The sequence below is a fragment of the Drosophila subpulchrella genome, chromosome 2R (assembly GCF_014743375.2).
Source record: "Drosophila subpulchrella strain 33 F10 #4 breed RU33 chromosome 2R, RU_Dsub_v1.1 Primary Assembly, whole genome shotgun sequence".
Lineage (NCBI taxonomy): Eukaryota > Metazoa > Arthropoda > Insecta > Diptera > Drosophilidae > Drosophila > Drosophila subpulchrella.
In genome coordinates, this window is record NC_050611.1 from 13,389,653 (window position 1) to 13,408,981 (window position 19,329).

At 41.7% G+C, this 19,329-nt stretch overlaps 2 protein-coding genes across 5 annotated transcripts in view; both read left to right on the top strand.

Annotated features, from left to right (window-relative positions):
- Nucleotides 1-5,117, top strand: part of LOC119550298 (probable serine/threonine-protein kinase nek3) — a 64,155-nt gene extending 59,038 nt beyond the window's left edge. For all 4 annotated transcript variants that reach the window (XM_037858893.1, XM_037858894.1, XM_037858892.1 and 1 more), the window contains one exon: nt 560-5,117. In XM_037858893.1, coding sequence (XP_037714821.1) covers nt 560-2,524 — 1,965 coding nt within the window. In that variant the 3' untranslated portion in view covers nt 2,525-5,117. The remainder of the gene's footprint in view (nt 1-559) is intronic.
- Nucleotides 5,118-17,310: 12,193 nt separating this feature from the next.
- LOC119550564 (guanine nucleotide-binding protein subunit beta-like protein 1) lies at nt 17,311-19,269 on the top strand. Its single transcript, XM_037859354.1, has 3 exons — nt 17,311-17,523; nt 18,045-18,558; nt 18,624-19,269. Exons 1-3 carry the CDS (start codon nt 17,386-17,388, stop codon nt 18,941-18,943), a joined length of 972 nt encoding a protein of 323 aa, XP_037715282.1. The 5' UTR covers nt 17,311-17,385; the 3' UTR covers nt 18,944-19,269.
- Nucleotides 19,270-19,329: the final 60 nt, after the last annotated feature.

The following is a 19,329-nucleotide window of genomic DNA, read 5'->3' on the forward strand; positions in this document are numbered from 1 at the left end:
TTAGTACTTTAGTTTGTAATAAAAACCAATTCCCCTATAAAAACAAGTATCGAAACTCTAGTAAAATTCCATCAAATTTGCTAAGTCTATTTCCTAACGAATGTAATACTAAAATATATAAATCAATTACTTCAAAGTTTGAAGTTCAAACGTTTTTAAGTAAAGGCCGTTAGATTGTGTCCCATTTCTTCACATACCTCTTTCACTCGATGGGTACTAGCAAACCAATATCCCCCGAATACAGCTGCCCAGGGTACTCCAACATCCAAGTCATAAGCCGCGTTTCATTTGGTTGTCGTTTTGAGATTTCAAGTGTTTTATAAATAAACAGAAGGCAGACTAAACGTTCACTCCTCGCGCGATGATGTCGCTGTCATCGTTGTCGATACGCATATCAGAATAGCAGACCATCAGAATATCCAGCGCATATAACACCTCACCAACCTTATGAACGGATATGCCGCTCATAAATTGCATGTGAAGTGCGCGGAAGCCAATCGCTATATCGATATCTATATCTATATACCTATATCTACATGTATATCTTTTCTGGTTGCAGAGGGAACTGCGAGATACCTGCTATTTCAACGAGACCATCGTGCACGGTTATTTCGTGTTCCGTTCCGTTGTCGATCTGCAGCGACGTGTCGGGTTCACGCACCGAGGTAAGCCTGTGGGGCCCAAGAAGAGCGTCAACGATGCCTGCTACATGTTCAACAAGATCGAGGCCGAGCAGTTTTTCCGCCATCACCATAGCAATGGCAACAGTGGCAGCAGCAGCAGCAACAACAACAACAGTGGCAACAGCAATGGCAGCAACAACAGTCGGAAGCCCCCGCGCAACAACAAAAACAATCGCCACAAATCGAATAACCAAAATCAAAAGTTGCAACAGCAACAGGAGCATCATGGCCATAATAATAATAACGTTATTCTTAATAATAGTAGTACTAGTTTAAGTAGCACTAACAAAAAGCAATTAGCGATAAACCGGCAGAAGCAGCAGCAGCAGCAGCAACATCAGGTGCGACATCATCACAATGATCCATCGCTGCTGCTGCGACGACAGCAACACGAGAAGAAGCAGAAGCGGCGCAAGCAACAGAAGCAACAGCAACACCAACAACGAGTATCAGCTAGTCCAACGAAACAAATGCCTGCAACAGCAACACCAACACCAACACCAATAGCAACAGCAACCATTGCAACACAATTGACAACAGCAACACTGAGCAGCAAGCGCAAGGGGCGGCGAAGAAAGGCCAAGGGCAGGCCGAAAGCACAGCAGCAACAGCAATTGCAACTACTTGCCACGGCAGCAACATCGCCGTACACCGACGACACCCTCTACAGCAGCAGCAGCAGCACGGGCTTCGAGGACTTGGACACCTACAACAGCAGCAGCAGCAGCAGCAGTAGCAGCAGCAGCTTGGAGCCCTGGTCCACCTGGTCCACGATCGACAGCTTTAGCAGCAGCAGCACAACAGCAACATCTGACGACAGTATTAGCAGCAGCAGCAACTACGACGCCTGGGCCACCTACATCACCGAAATGGAGGCCGAGGCATCCGGCGGCAACGACACCGAGTTGCTACAGTACGAGCCCGAGTTGGTGGACGATCCGGAGGCGGAGTCCACGGCGACAATTGAAACCAAAGCAACATCAGCAACAGCGGCGACGGCGGCCACAACTACCTCGACATCGGGCTCGCAGCTGGTGATAGAGCAGACGCCGCTGGCCAGAAGCAACAGCAACAGCAACAGCAACAGCAACAGCAACAGCAGCAGCAGCACGCGGGCAACACCAATGGCAACCAGTCAGACTGAAATCCCTGCACAGAGCACGCAACAGCCAAGCAGGCACCGCAGCAACAGCAGGGAAAATCCCCGGGATAACGTGGATAATTCCAAGATATTGCTGGCGGGCGAGAATGAAGTGAAGCCACAACAACAGCCAAGGAAGTTGCTCTGGACTCTGCAACCGCCAGCGGCAACACGTGGCAGCACGCGAGCCACTTCAATGACAACACCCATGCAGCAGCTCTCCAGCACGGCAGCAACAGCGGCCACGACACCACAGCAACATGTTGCACCTTCACTCTTCAGCGTGGACAAAAACATCAACAGCAACCTGAACAACACACTAACGGAGGCTTCGCCAACGGCAACTTCGGAAGCAGCAGCAGCAACAGCAACATCCAGCATTACGGCGGCAACAACCATAAAGAGACCCATCCGGAAGTTCACCAAGAAGCTGATGGCCACGCCCTATCACCAGCTGACCTATGTGCGCAATGCGGGCGGGGATATCGACATCGACAACCTGGACAACATCAGCGTGTATCCCGTGGTCTACAACGGCGATCTGGAGGGGAATGGCAGCGGGAACAGCTCCGATGGCGGCTTCAGCGGATTCCTGCCCACCTCGACCACTTCCCATCTGACGGAACCGATTCGCATCGGCATGAACAGGATCAGGCCGAATAAAACGCTGCACTGGTTCACTCACCAGAGATTCGCGTAGTAGTTAGGGATAGGCGGGCTTTGGCTATTAGATCTTTAAGGACAGGACTGCCCCAGCTTCTACTTTCACAGATATTTTAAATGTTCAACGAGCCATAATTGAAATATTGCAGATACCAGTTAAAAAGATTCGAATGATTAGAATAATAAATTCAAAATTACACACTGAATTCCAGTACTTGTTCAACTTTTCTTCATCAACTAAATTTTTAAATACGAATCATCTCTGTGAAGGTGAGAACTGGAACAGGCCTGCTTAAGAAAGACATACCTTTACTCAGTACTCAGTTTTCAAAAGAATTTAGGCAAAAAACCAAGTGAAGAACAAAAATGTATGGATAAATATTTCAAATTTATAATGAACTGATACATATATATATAAACATATATAGAACTCGATATACAAAGGAGTTGCTTACTGTTCAGTACCTCGACTCAGACAGGACTTTTGCACTTGCACCACGCCTAAAAGCACACTACAGAAGCGAAACCGGAAGCGGAAGCGAAAGCAGGCGCAGAACCGATATCGATAACTCAGGCCGCACTTCATCCAGTAGCGAGTACAGTGAAGACTCCACCAACTGCACTCGAGAGGCCGCAGGCAACGAACTCGCAGAACTGCTACATAGTTATAAATGAAAAGACAATAAGATTTTTATTTACGAGTATGTGCTATATAAACTAACAAAACGATGGAACGAACCGAAGCGATAGCGATAATCGATAACAAAATGCTAAAATTGTTGAAATGGAAATTATGAAAGCGCGACATTCAAGTGCAAGCAAATAAACGTTTCGAATGCACTGAAAAAGCGTAGCAAACTTTTGATTTACTAAATCAATTAAATATATTAGCAATGAGAATTAATAAATACAAATGCAAACAAAAATCGATATATATATTATATACATATATGCATATATTTTCAAAATTTTATAACGAACCAAAAACCAATTAGCAAACAAATTTAAAAATGATGAACGGGAAACGAATGAAGACGTTTTTTAAATTCATACGCAAGCAGAACTAAGAGTCGGTAACGATAACGATAACGATAACGATAACAAATTCGCACAGAAAAACACTTCCAAAAAAGAAAGGTTAAAACTAAATATTAAACAATTTTACTAGGCACAAGCGTACGAAATTGGGCTAGATGAACAAAAAATAAAAACTCCATTCAAAATAAACCGAATTTTTTAAGCAAATACAAAAAGTTGTTGAAATGGTCAGCATGAAAATGGATTTTAGGACGCAGTTTGTGGGCGATATCCGATTCAGAAAGGATGGAAACAAATTTTGAATAATGGAAAATTTTAAAGAACTACTAACAATATGTACTGCAACCAAACACCAAATTCACACTGAATAAGCAACGTTATATTTATTAATTGAACATCAACTAAGAAACTAAAACTACAAATAAAATCAAAATAACAGCAAAATGAAACCAACTGCTGCTTTTCTACATACGAATATATATATATATATAGACACATATAGGCATATGTGTACGAACATGGAAAAAGATATGCAAAAATTGTTTCTCATATATTTATATTAATATTTAAAATAAATAGTTCAAACATATTAGCAAACCAAATATGCGAAATTAAAACAATTTGAAGGGAAATGCGTAAACACAGAAACAGAAGCAGAAAACTGAAGCGTCAAGTTTATATGTAGAGATATGTATGAATGTAAATTTAAAGTGAAATAAGAAAACCCAAACAAAAAGAAGTTAAAGCAAGATGCTTAGGTGAAAATTTAATTAGTGTGTACTTAAGACAAGAAACCATTTAACAATTGAACGATTAATTATTAACTTAACTAGGCATTGAAGCAGCACTCAACTAAATAAAAACCGATACGAAACCGAAACGAAGCCGAAAAACACACAACACACACCACACACAACTCGAATTGAACTACTGTACTTATACGTATGCGCGTTGCTGTAATATAAACAAAATTCTTATGTTGAATCGACGGCGAATGGGCGAGCTCCATTATTCGATGACTATATCTACCACAGCAGAAACTATTTATTTAAACCTATATCGAATCGAATTGAGTCGATTGGAGTGGAGCGGGGACCGATTGTCATTTGTCATTTGTAAATTCATTTGCACTTTTCTTTCTACTAATTACGTTTAATTAATTAATTAATCATACGCCTAAGTTAACACTTCTACCATTGTACATTGTAATATGTTTTATTCCTAAGCCGAGCATTAAATGTAATTATTTATGTATAGAAGCAAAATGATTCTTTCGCCCATGTATAACACCTGCGCCCATTTCACATCCTCTCTTCAAGTCTGTCTCCCCTCCCCATCTCTATTAATCTCTACCTTATATATACGAATATATAAACGACTATTTAATTGCATTTCTTTGTATTAAAACGAGTAACAACACACTAGAAATTGAATAAAAAGCCTCAACAAAATATTCCACACTTTTCATTTCTCTTATGAGTTTTCCTTAATTTCAACTCTTTAAATAAATGCTCAGTTGTTTCCTTTTTGTTGGTTAACGAATGTGTGCAGAAAAACCGTATAAATAAAAATATATATAAATTCAAAAGGAATATATTACTTGAAATTGATTTTTGAGGGAAAGTTACGTAAGTATGTAGGGCTGTGCTGGGATATAATGAAAACTGTTGGAAACCAAACGATTTTTGATCAGCATCACTAACCGCAATGATCCCGAAAACTAAGAGCTGGAATGCTAGGGGTTCCTGCGTAGCTCAAGTTACAAACATCTACAAGCTAAGATCTCTCTGGAGCCCACATGATTAAAGATTTTGGGAAAGTGCAAATGGGAGTTGGTTTTGTTTACCAATATCTAACTTTTGGACCATTCATTAAAAAGTATTGACAATTGTACAATTTTCGCCGCTAGATGGAGCCTGATTGTGAAATATGAAACATATAATCAAATCCTTATAGTGCCTTTACAGCTCATGGTTGCTTTAGGATTTTTTGAAGATTTTTTCTACGCTATTGTATGATTATTTATTATCCAGCACCCGTTCCTTGACTAAATTTAATAAGGAAATTATCTTCCTTGATTTTAAATCGCACTCAAACTTCCATACATTTGAGGAACATTTTTTCTCCGTGGATGGGAATGAATATATCATAGTCATTGGCCTGCTCCTCCGATTTCGTAGAATATCAATTGCACATTCCTGGCCATGTTGGAGGGACTTGTAAATTGCGGCCAAGAACAAGATAGGTGGTCCCCGCCTCTGGTGACAAATGTTGCCCGAGGCGACAATGCAAAGGAGTCGACCACCGACGCCGAGTCCTCCACAGAGCAGGAGGCTCAAGATGACAAATCACATGTGCTGACATTTGACATCGGTGCTGGGGGATTAACATGTAATGGCCAGGGCCCTCGACTCCTTGGGGCAGTAAAAGTGTTGGCCATCGCCCAAGGCAAACACAGTTATTATGGGACCTGCTCCTCCACTCGGGCTCCTTGGACTCCTCCCTTTCATGGCCAGCAGACCGTGGACAGACCACACAAGTGGCCAAGTGGCTTCTGCTTTGCATAAATGTCCCAGCCTCCTTCGGCTTGGAGCCCCATCTCTCCGGCGGCAGCCTCCTCGTCGGTGGCTTGTTTAATTAAAAAATTAAGTTCCAAATCCCAGACCATTAAAAAGATTTTTATTTATACCTTTTAATTTCATCAATCGTTGCGACGGCAGGTGCCGTCCACAACCACATCCACATCCACATCCATTGCCATATCCATATCCATATCCCTGTTCCAGGCCCCGTCCTTCGCCATTTACCCACTCTCCCCGCAAAGTTTGTTTTCTTGCCCTCTTCTTTTTAGCTTTTAACAGGAAACAATTTCATTTGCGAGCAGAAATTCTTTTCAAATCTGCCGCCGTTAAGCAAAAAGAAAACATGACAAGAAATAATAATAAAAAAATTGAAAAAAAAACTGTAAGGTGACTGAGAAAAACCAATCGCTGCTCTTACAAAAAGTACTTGAACTTTTTCAAATGGGAACATTTTTAATTAGGAAAATCTCAGAGACAGGGAATATCAGTTATTTAATATTTATTGAGTGTAGAAACCTTTATAAATTTAAAAATTGTACTCAATTTACTACATAAAGTCAAGAAAAAATATATTTCAAAGAACATTAGATATTTTAAATATGACTCTGAATGTCTACAAAAACTTAAAAGTAAAATATTTTATGTAAATATTACTAATAACCTTATAAATTGTAAAGTTTTTTTAGTTTTCCTTTCGATAGTGCATACCGTTTTCGATGTGGTAAAACCCAAAAATGTCCCCCTGTTGGTCAGCCCGGTTTCCTTTTTGGCCAGAACGTTTTGTTGGCCGTTCGGCTTTCGGCCAGCCCGAAAGCCAGGCCAAAAACCCACGGACTCCGAGGCAATCGCCTTTGGCTCTCGAGGAGCCTCTGTGGCTCAGTTTTGGTTTATGAATGTCGCCATGTTGCTGCAGCTCGGCGGTGCAGGGTGGCTCAGGGTGGTGCAGGGTGGTGCAGGGTGGTGCAGGTTGGTGCCGTGGCACATTCCACACACAGAGCGACAGGATGAAACTGTTGCCTGCATACGGCATGCATATTTCGTATTTTTAGTACAGCCATTTAACATCATCAACTTAAATATGCGTGCAAGATTTATGCACACGTCGCTCGGCCCAAAAGGGGCGGCCGTCTGGCCGGGGGCGTGGCCTGGCCGGAATGGAATGGCACAAAGAGCCATCGAACTGCGGCCAAAAACGAAATGCGGCCAGCACGAGCACGTGATACCAAAGTAGTATCGCATTTGAAAAGGTAAGTCATAAAGTTATGTTTCCGTAAGTCTAATTTTCACATAGTTCTAACAAGTTTTAATGAATAAAAATGAAGAATATTGGATAAACATTTAAATATTTTATTCGTGTATGTTTTTATTTAATATTATTCAGCATTTAATTTGGTACTTGAAACATCTTTGTTATAGTATATAAAAAGGTCTATTCATGCTTAACAAATCTCTCTTTTCAAAATCAAAGAATACATAGACTTTAAGAGATTTGATTTTTGTTTTACCATTTTTCATATAGCTCGATCTAAAGCTAAATAGTTGCATAAGCAGATGGCTAATTCTAGATTTCTCGTATGCCCTGTCACTAACTCAGACAGCCTATCTGCATAACTGACGTTTACCTGTGCTCACCACCTGTATTTATGCATTTCCCAAAGTAATAATCAAGTGATTTCGCTGCGGGACCCAGACTCACCCACATACTACTCACAAACTATCTGTTCTGTGCAATTGAATAACATCATTATGCAGCGATGTCCGATCTTATGACATCTGCACCTTGTGCAAGCTCATAGATACTTTATTGATTTCTGTCGCAGCCTCACTCTTTGCGCAATTCCGAGTACGAGTGCGGATCCAAATCCGAATTGTGGGTAACTGGGTAAACATCTTCACCTGCTGCGTCGCCTGCGGCCGCCGTTCAATATTGTGGCTAATATTTAATGAAAACCGAATATTGAAAATGAAAAATAAACGACATTAAAAATGGCGAGTGGCGCCGGCGCATTTGTTTATGACCGCCACATTTCGATGATAAATCGCCGATGCCGCGGCTAATTACGCATGGAGTACGAGTAGATCGGGTCCCAGATCGGAGTTCGAGATCGGAGTAAATACCCCGAATCAGCAACTAAATTTGTCTTACGCTTAACGCTCGGTTTAACCCACTGATAACCGGTTGGTCTTAACGATTTCCATTTATTTGTACTTGTCAATGGCAACATGAAGACTCTGATTTCAAGATTCATTTGCACCGCATATTTCTTGGCGTGTGCCTAATTAACTGCAAATGAAAGACCTGGATTGTACGGCCAAAGCATTAACCAAGGCTTACAAACTTGACTTTAAATTTTGTCTTAAAATATTTCAACGACTACCTTTTATTTTCCTTTTATTGGGTTTATTGAACATGCTACTTTTTTATCGATTTCGGTAGAAAGTGTTTCATTTACATTAATAAAATGTATTTGCTGACACAATCGATAGTTAATATGTATGTAGTTAATGTAGTTTTTCCAATTTTTATTTCTGACGCTAAAATGTTTTAAATTTATTGAGTGATAAATATTTTGTGGTTAGTCGTTTACCATTTTTAATAAAATTCCTAGCATTAACAGTTGAATCTGAAATTTAGTATCTTTATTTTACTATATTGCTTATAAAACTTTCGCAGACTCAAACCAGTAGCCAGGTTATACAAATATTACACATGTTACTAAATAATTTGGTAATGTCTATTAAAATATACCTAACATTTTCATGGATCGTTAATGGATTTTTTAAGCGTTGTCAGTAATGCCAGTGGCAACTTACAAAAAGCTATAAACGAAAAGAAGACAAAAAAAAAGAAATTTATAAAATGAATAAAGGGACATGTTTTAAAAGAGATGCCATTAAGGCAATGTATTTATATAAGTAGTACCCACAAAATGGTTTTGTACGATATCCCCGAACTGTGATTATGTTATGGAACCTACCGAATTGGCGATCGTAAATAGGAAAACCTATTTCTTTCGCACCCCGGTCTCTCGTGACAATCAGCAGACCACCGGTGGTCACCTGGCGAATGCCAATTGATAAATAACTGTCATTAGACCCGAACTGCGGCTCATTTTCCCATGGCTCGGCTTAGTCCAGATCATTTTGGCCTGTGTTGCAGCGGCGAAAACTTAAGCTATAAATAAAAATTAATGCTTTTGAATAAATTGTGCCGGGCGAAGCGAGGCGATACCCCTACTTAGCATATCGGGCGGTATCTTTCGGTTTTTTCAGTTCCATTCGACGGTGCCTCGGGGCAGGCATTTAGCAAAGTGTCAGTTGCGAACAAGCTTAGGCTTTGGGTATTAGAGGCGTCCCACGTCGCCGTCGGGTGGTTTCACTTGGCTCAACCAACCCAACACCACGGTGGTTTCGGAGGTTCCGAGGTCTGCGAGGCTCCGAGGCTACGAGGTTCCGAGTTTCCGAGGTTCGGTGGTGGGTGGCTGCACTAGCCGCTCACGGGTTTTAATTAATTTGGTGCAACATTTTGCACTGGGCCGAGCCCAAAAGCCCCACTTGGTCAATGGGCGCATATATCAAGACAATCGGCTGATTGGCAGCCGCATACATTACCCACATTCAGGTGGTTCGGGAGTGGCGGGGCTGGCTGGCCGGGACCCACCTGTCAGCGGTGCTTATGATTAACTGTCAGTTGTAACTGGTTGTGATGGATTTATTGCTGTCAATTTGACAAATCAATGCAGCAGTTGGCCGTCCATCGGAGGCGTTCATTGAAGCGATCAGTGCTCAACTCGCGACGAGTTAATTGGAAAATCGACCAAGGCTGGGACTTTGGGGGAGCCCGCGGGGAATGCAGATTAGACGGTGATGAGCAGGTAACTCTTTGACACTGATCCTCCATGTTAACACACTTTTAGGTTGTTTAGTTTATGGGGTATTACTTTAATAAAAAGTGCAATGGGAGGATTCAGCTGTCTCTGAAAATAAAGATTGGATTGAGCAACTAAATATATCTGAAATAATGTATTCCAAGTTGGAATTCCTTTACTAAAAATTAAAATAATCCATTTAGTTATTTAACTATTATCTATTGACAATAATACATGTTCATTTATGACAGGATCTTTAATTGAATTTTTAAAAGAATTAGAAATTCTATAATTGTAATTTTAAATACCACTAAAACAAATTTAAAGTTGTTTATCCACAATAAATATGATCAAACACGCTTATACAAAGCTTATATTTATTAAATTTGTACACTTTACATTAAATATTTTTGTTAAGTTGCCTTCCTTATTTATTTTTAACAAACACAAAGTTCCAAAAATTAAGTCACCTCTTTCTCAATTGAATTTTTCGTATGTTTAAACTAACCCATATCAATTCCCGAGTGACCTAACTGTGCAAGTTAAAATCTAAGCTAATGTCTTGGTTTTTCAATCAGTTTATTCCTCAATCAATCAGGCAATCATTCTTCACAAACGAACTGGAATGCCTGATTTGAATTTCGAGACACAGTTTTTTCGCAGTAACTCCTTTTTGGTTTCCCAGGCTAAAATGGATGAAATGTAAATAGAGAGAGAAACTAGAGAGACCCAGGGGACCTGTTTCGTTTTTACTACCGTCTGTCACCCGATGGCAGGCAAATATTAATTTACCGATATATCTTTTGCCAGTGATTTTGTTTTGCTGCACAGTTGGCTAATGAAATCGTAAGTGCTTTTATCTCGTAAATAGTTGGCTGGCCGGGTTCGGTTTGGGTTTTTGGAGTCAATGGTTTTCCATTCCTGTTTCTCTACCGGTTTGATTTGCAAACTGCAGCATTTAATGAGCCACCGGAATGGCCTGGATGTTTCAATCTGAAAATCAGAAGGATCGTTTGGACCCAAGTGTCCGGCTAATGGGTCAAGTTTCACTTTCAAAGAATCGAAACACAAACTGACAATTGGCCCGTGAAATATTTTAACGCCATTTATCAAAATGCCAAGGAAAATTGCAGCCCAATTCTGAGTGCCTGACTGAATGAATGACGGACTGCAGCTCGGGGGCTTTTGGACTCTGAGGTTGCGGGTACTCCAAAGACCCAGACAGCCACTTTGTGTTTGTGTCAGTCAGTCAGCGTCGGTTGGGTCACTCAAGCACGGCACCAAATGAATTATACGCACTTCAAAGTTTCAACACAAGCAACACCAACAGGCGCAGCAGCAACATGCAACAGCAACAACTGCAACAGCAACAACTGCAACAGCAACATGCAGCCGCATAATCGCCCACACACAGCTGGCAAAATAAATTATCATCGAAACTCACATGCCCTTAGGTGGTGGCCATCCCAATGACAGCCGCCTGATAAAGTCATGGTCGTCTTTACGACAGTTACAAATAGTTTCAAATGTAGGTAACGCCAGCGGATTGAGTTTTGGCTAGAAACATGAAGTATCACAGCTTTCTGCATATCCCAACAGGACAGGAAGTTGTAGGATGTGGGGTCCAGAAGCTGAGATAACGCAATACTGTAATGCAACTCCCACAGCATTACATGATTGATTACAATGATATGGGAAATAGAAACGGGACATAATCAGATGGAATAATATATCATATAATACTATAGGAAAATTTTTAATACAATAGGATACGACAATTACTGGATAAAACATATGTTTTTATATTTATAAAAAAAAATATACATGCTTATAAATATACATACCACCCTATAATCACATAATACATATTATATTTAACTCCCTCCTAAAAAAGTGTAACTTTCGCCTGGTATAATTTTCTTTAACTTACTTTTTCGTGCCGACTGCCGTCAATACTTCATGCGGCAACTTGTGTGTAACTTTCGGGCATAGTTGTTTGCACTTTCGGTCGGCTGGCCCCAAGTTTGATGGCCCTGAATAATTGATGTTGCATGCCCCGCTAAGACAGCTGTCGCATTGGTTCCGGAACTGGGTCACCTAATCCTCCAGGGCGGGATGGCGATGGCAAATGTTGCGATTGTCGTCGCATTTAGTGGCTCATTTCGATTCAGGGGGCTGGCAGCAAATTTCAGTAATTAACAGGCTCATATTTAAGGTGTTTATCGGATGGCAGGAGGTACCAGCTTCAGTTCCAGGCCCCCAATTACCGATGCTCGTATGCACAATGAGATGCTGATGCCGATGGTGATGGCGATGGCGATGGCCTCGCCCCATGATGAGGGGCTTTTGGCACCGCAATTTGGTTTGGGGCCACAGATAAATTGATTTCTGTTGGTCAGTCGGCGTTTTAATTAAACGAGCGCCGTTCATTATGTCCCGAAATGGTAATGGAAACCGCAATTGCATTTAGGCCCATTTGAAAGAGAGTGCTGATTGACCCATTAACTCTAGCCAATGGCCACTAACTGGCTAGTGACACCTCTTGGCATTCAAATTGCAGGCTCGGCCTGAAGAAGATATTAACTTCATAATTGATAATTGAAAGTAGTTCTTGGAGGCGAGCTGACGCCCAACCTGAGCCCAACCCATCTCAACCCTCTGGTTATGTCAGCCAACAGCCAGGCCAGTAGCAATTTAAGCCGCTCCCGTTTTCCATGCTTTCCATCCTGCCTTGTCCGTTCAGACATGATTATTTGCCCTCGGGGCCATATGTCCATATTGTGGATGCATGGGATGTATTGGAGGCTTTGGGGAACTGGGAACTGAAACCCGGGACCTGCACTTGCAAATGAGCTGCATTTTGAGACATTAAAGGGCACTTAGCATAATGATTTACAACTTTGATTCACGCAATTAAATTGGAATTTCTGGGCAACGGTGGAGCAAGTTTAGTGATATAAAGAAGTTGCAGGAAAGTACATAACTTAAGGTTCATTATGTATTGAGCTTCAACGAATATTCTACTTATGGTAGTGATTTTATATTTAAGGTCTTGTGCCAGTGGCTTATCCAATGACAAAAGGAGGCAAACTTTTTAACAGGAATTTAAATTTATTTCAGCAGGCACACTTGATACCCAAATTTAAGGTCCACTGTGCCGCTTCTGCCGGTTCAATGGAGCTGAAAACGCATTCACATCATCAATGGCCGCAACAACGACCAGAACGACAACAACAATCATGCCCGGAGGCAGTCGCACGGACAATGTTATTGACACCCCAGCGACAAGGTTTCGATTTCAGGCCCTCCGACGTCCGACGTCCGACGACCAGTGCCCCACCCTACTGTCCCTATCTACTCGACATTCACACCCAGGATTATGGGCAGACGAGCGCATCCTTTGTCCACATGTCCTGCGCTTGATTGGCACTTTTGCTGAGTGCGTCTGATTGCCGCTCCGAGGGTCGGGGGCAATCAAGTGGAATGTCCAATGTGGGTGCACCTCCACCAGGTGTCATAACTCTCCATTCGATAGGCCCTATATGGATGTGGTGGGTGCCCTGGCTGGTTAAAGACAAAACGGCCACAAAATATGTTATCTAAAGTGGCATTTCATTAGCCAAGCCCTCGTCGAACTCCATAAATCAGACGATGATCAAGTGGCCATCACATTATCCAAACCAATCGAATCTGGGCAACCTGCGGGTCTGCCAACTTCTCACTTCTCTGGCCGATCGATCCGATCTTATTCGATCCGTTTCGTTTCGTTTCGTTTCGATTCGATTCGATCCGGTCTGGCTGCTCGGCGGAAATTGATCAATTACAGAGAGCACTTCGCCTTGCGTTGCCGTTTTGTGGACCAGTTTTTCCCGTCCGGCAACGGATAATTTGCATAAATACGAAGCAAAGTTCAGGCGCGAGCTCAAGTGCCCCAAAATGTGACTCCAACTCCAACTCCATCTAAGTTTGGCCACCGAGCTCGGATGCCATATATCTATCTCTATATCCGAGGCCTTAATCTCGTCGTCGACGTTGGCCGGCATGAAAAATGGTCGAAACGCCTTTAGTGTCAATTTTATGTTATCGTTTGATTTATAATAACGCTGATAGACGTCGATATTTTAATTGATTGCGCTCGGCCGGAGTTTCCAACTTATTTTGGGGAATCTGTTGTGGTTTCTACTTTGATTGCATCAGTCGCGCCAATCACTTTCCATGGGATCGCAGCAAAGAAGAAAGCAAAAGTGGGTAAAAATAGTGCCGGTATTTGTTTGCAAGTGTCTTACAAAGGTTAGGGTTTTCCCAAACATTTCTTACTTTACTACTTAATTAATTGATACTAAGGTAATCATATCGAACTTTAAGAACTTAATTTAAAAAGCAACCTTTATAAGAATTTTATATAGAAAATATACTAAATTCAATATTATCCTACCCTTTTTCGAAAACAAAAATGTAACTAAGTTGTTCTTCCAAATCAAGTTCTTTAAATATTCAAATTTTGTAAACATTTTTTCAAAACTAAAGACGGTATTTTTAAAATATGGAGCTCTTCAAATTATGTGCATTCTGTAATCCTGCTGGGACTTTTCCTTAATTTCAAATTTGTCACAAAAAATATTTCAAAAATCCCTAAACCTTTTGTATCTCCCCATCACTTCACCTTAATTCCTTCTGATTCTGGAATGCCTCCTGCCCGGCGACCCTACCTCGGCGATCTTCAAATCAAAATACCAGCACCTAGACCCCATCGCTACCTTTTTCCCCATCGAGTGATTCATGGAGATGGCAAAGTAATGCGAAATAAAAACTCAACACGAGCAGGAGTTGGATCGCAGATGCCAGGGGAGTAGAACAAATCGCCGTCTCAATTTCGAGTAGATGAAGCTCCATTAAGGTAGCACATAAATAAGTCGGGTAGTCATCCAAGTGTCGTCCTCTGTGGCCGGGGCCATTTAATTTCCGACTAATAATGACAACCATATAAAGTTATTGGTGGCAGGGGCCCGAGCAGACATTGTTTGTCGCGTGATAACTTCATTTTCATAGCCCGCCTCGCAAATACGCGGAATACTCGCCCAGCAGGGGATATCCACAGCCATGGATGTAGATATGTGGATACAAAGCCCATCCTCCCAGATGAGGACCTATATCCTTTTCCGAGAGTGGCGGCCTACACCAGAGACCGGCTCTGTCAGCATATATCAGCATAAGCCTGATTAACTATCGGCCATACGGATGCGTATGTGTGCCAAAACACTTGGTATAGGAGTATATTCTATCCCGAAATGGAATTCCTTAGAAACCTGTAGCTCGGGGACTCGCTTGGGACTCCAATGTGGTACTGGGGACTCTCTTTTCTGGCCGAGATGGCCCGAATGCGATAGCGAAAATTTATGACTTCATTAAGGTAACAAGCCAATATGTTTTCAACTTCGAACTGGGTTGGGTTATTGGAAACGTTTAAGGAGTTTTATGAGCTCGTTGTTCCCGTTCCTGATGTTGTTGTTATTGCTGTTGTAGTCGTTGACCCATTTCAAATGGATTACCCAACATGCATAAATAGTTTAAACGCCTCACTTCCACCGATTCGTATTCGTATTCGAATTCGTGCCTTTGGTTCTGTGGCGAAAAGATTTATGGACTTGTCGTTCAGCTACCTCTGGCCCCAACTCCTCCTTTATCCTGTGGGAGACAAAAAGAATTAACCGAGTCGAAAGCAAATGAGCTGGAATGGTCATACGGGCTTGAACCCTTTTTATGATTGGCTCGGTAGTTAAATGAACTTATAGCCGCATTTTGAACTGTTTACCAGACGTCTGAATGGGGCTAAAAGGGTTGGGTTTATGGGCTTGAGGTAAGGGAAAACGTGTTAACTTGTTGCATCCAAATCGAATTGTCTAGTCAACTGCGGAAGAGTGCAGTTTAAATGCCGAGAGTGAGCACCTGTGAAATGGCTTAAGATATCGACTAATCGTAAATGTGCAAAATAAGTTAACTCCAAAATAGAAATATTGCTCGAATATCAATAACTCTGCCATGTTCGAGTTATGGAGACTAAGTCATAAAGTACATTTTATGAGCATTTATTTTTTCTATTGCCAATAAAACTAGTTCGACTTATGGAGACAACGAGTTAGGGAAGTTCAACTGCATTGGAAATGATAAATTAAACGACCTATTTTGGTCGACCAAAGCAATGAATAGTTTAGTTTTATTTTCTTATTGGATGTTATTTATTTTGTTGGAGTTACTTTTAAATTTCTTTAAATCCTGGGCGCTAAAAACGTGTTTAAAAACAATTATTTTTACTCCTAAAATATTAAAAAATACATTTCTTGTATGGTATTTCATTTCCAAATTCACATTGTTTGGCAAAAGCCGAAAACGAAAGATTTCAAATTTCAAATAAATTCTTGCACTCAATTAAAATATAGCGCATTTTTTTGGGACCGTAAATCATGCTGAGCCTGCGGCACAACAGGAGTCTCCGACTTATTTGCCGTTTGCGCTGGTGTTGGCTCGCTAAAACCACTTAAAACTGTCAACTTAGCATTGATTAACGAGCTTATGGCATGTTTATTTTGCGATCTTTGTTGCGGACGGCCGGCAGAATGGACTCTATATATACACATATAAGTATATCTCTTTTTTGGGGCCGTTTTCTTCGCTCGCAATCTGGCCAAGTGCGCGCGGCTGACAAGTCTTTTACGATTCGGGCCTTAGCGTCTAGGCCACATGAGAGACGAGAGACCGCTGACAAAGTCCATTAAAGCCGCGTAAGCCTTTGGTGCACGTTATGTTTTTTAATAGTCCGCGCATTTAGTGACTTAATGATTTTTCGCTGTAAAATTTTAAGCTCGTTTTCTCCGCAAGAAGCTACTACGTTTAGTGAAAAAGAAAGACATTCGTCGTGGGTCTTGCGTTGGGTCACACAGCTGCTGGCGGCAAATCGTTTGAAATTTGTGCGATACGCGCCAAATGCAGCGCCCTCTGGCGTTTTTTGCATAGAACTACAACAAAGCTTGGCAACGCTCTTGACTTAAAAGCGATAACGTTGTTCCCATCTTTCTTGAAATTTCCCGCAACGGCTACACTTCATAGGACAAAGCAAAACAAAGTTCATTTTTGTTAATTAATTTTTAAAAAACTAGTATCGCTGAGCTACCACCAAATCATGTATTCTGTATGCCGCTAACGGCAAATCGTTTAAATTTTGTTGACAGCGCGCCAAATGCATCGCCCTCTATTGTTTTTACCCCGAACTACAGCAAAGTCTGGCAACGCTCTCGATTAAAATTCAATAGAATTGTCCATGTCTTTTTTGAAAATTCCCGCAACGGTCACACTACCACGAGACCAAACAAAAACAAACTCACTTTAGTTAATTAATTTAAACAAAACTAATTATGGCTGTGCTACCACCAGATCCCGTATTCAGCCTACGATCCCCCGACATGGGAGCCGTAAATTCACTGTGCTTTCAGGAGAACGATCGATTGTTGGCGGGAACTATTAAAGGCAGTGTTTTCCTTTGGGACTTACAGGTGATAACCTCATATTTGCACTACCTATTGATAAGGAACTAACTAAAGTTCTAAAGTAATCGAAGACCAGTTAAAATATTTAGTAAAATGCTAGTTTTGATGTATATGTTTTCATGTTCTTACCTGTTGATCGTTCGAATACATGTTTTATAGTCCGATCTTGATCCAACTGTCTTGAAATATTTATAGCACTATCGCACCGCCGGTGCCAAATTTTTTCAAAGAATCATTCTTAAGGTAGCCATAGAATTAAAATGTAATCTAAAAAGTAGTACATGTGCCAAGTTGGATAAAAAGGGAAAATTCCTTGCTATTATTTAAAGGCAAGTTCATAATAGAATCAATCGTTCCTAACATAGAACACAATATAACGCAAGTAATTATTTAGTTTCATGTTAATTTATGTTATTGTACTTGATCGAGGATTATGTTATCAGTGATAACCTATCACCTACATATGTAGTTATAAATTATAGCTATTAAATTCAATGAATAATCCCTTGTACTTGCTCCCCTTGCAGACCAACCGCTCCGCCCTGCACTTCGAGGTGGGATCCGACCCCATAACCAGCCTACACCACACTCCCGATCGCCTGGTGACCCAGGAAAAGGGCGGCACCGTCACCATGTTCTCCATCGGCGGCAGTAGCTACGTGAAGGAGCGCAGCATTCCGGGCAACCACCTAGGCTTCTGCAGATCTGCCCTGCACACGGGCACCAGCAACACCAACGAGCAGCTGCTCTTCTATCCCTGCGATGAGTCCTCCATCGGGGTGCTCCATGTGACGGATGCAGCGGCCCCAACCCAAATGTTGGTTCCAGACGATCCGCAGCTACCCAAACTGGGCAGTGTCACCTGCTTCAAGCCCTTCGAGTGCGCCTCGCAGCTGTTCCTGCTGGCTGGCTACGAGTCGGGTCACTTCCTCACCTGGGACATCAGCTCGGGCGTCATTGTGGATGTGCTGGAGTTGGCCCAGGATGCCACGTCCGTTGACTATGATCCGGTTACCAATCGCGGCATTGTGGGTAGTCCAAGTAAGTCAGAATTTGAGCTTAAATACATTTTTCCTGTTACTAAGCCATGTTTTTCTTATTTACAGCCGATAAGCTGATTAGTTTCAGCTACCAAAGACCCTCGATGCAACTGCAGAAGGGCTCGGAGCTGTGCATCAAGAATCCTGGGGTGAATTGCGTCCGTATTCGGTCCGACCAGAAGGTGTTCGCCAGTGGCGGCTGGGACGGACGCATTCGGATTTTCTCGTGGAAGAGTCTCCGGCCACTGGCCGTGCTCACGCAGCACAAAAATGGCGGAGTGATGGACCTAGCCTACTCCAGCCAACAGGTGGCCATGTGGCGGGCTCCCATCATGGCGGCAGCAGGCATGGACAGCCAGATATCCCTGTGGGACCTCTACAACTAAGCTGCGATCTAATCTTAAGTGTTACAGTGTCTGTACCAGAAACCTTTGGATGCAACGATCCAGAAATCCTCTTAAATCAACTTTCCGGGTACAAGTATTTTTTTAATGACCTTTGGACAGTTGCTTTGGTTCAGAAAATGTTAATGACTATAGTTATGTTTGAAGCCAATTGATTGCTTTGGCAACATACTATGCATATCGTAGGTGCCTGCAGCTAGATTCGATAATAATAAGCACCTAAAACTAATTTCCTTTTGGAACTCCTTGAGGAAAACGAGATATTTGAATGAAGTGTATGTAATCATATTAAAGTTTATATGAAAATATTTTGTGGCCATCTAGGATACTTTTATTTTGTACGTAGCTGGATTAAGATTGTTGCCGAC

What these genes read in the sequence shown, in the direction of transcription:
- LOC119550564 (XM_037859354.1), top strand. Translation starts at nt 17,386, where the DNA reads ATGGCTGTGCTACCACCAGATCCCGTATTCAGCCTACGATCCCCCGAC. An exon ending in TTTTCCTTTGGGACTTACAG is followed by an intron (nt 17,524 to 18,044) that starts GTGATAACCTCA and finishes CTCCCCTTGCAG; the next exon opens with ACCAACCGCTCCGCCCTGCA. An exon ending in CGGCATTGTGGGTAGTCCAA is followed by an intron (nt 18,559 to 18,623) that starts GTAAGTCAGAAT and finishes TCTTATTTACAG; the next exon opens with CCGATAAGCTGATTAGTTTC.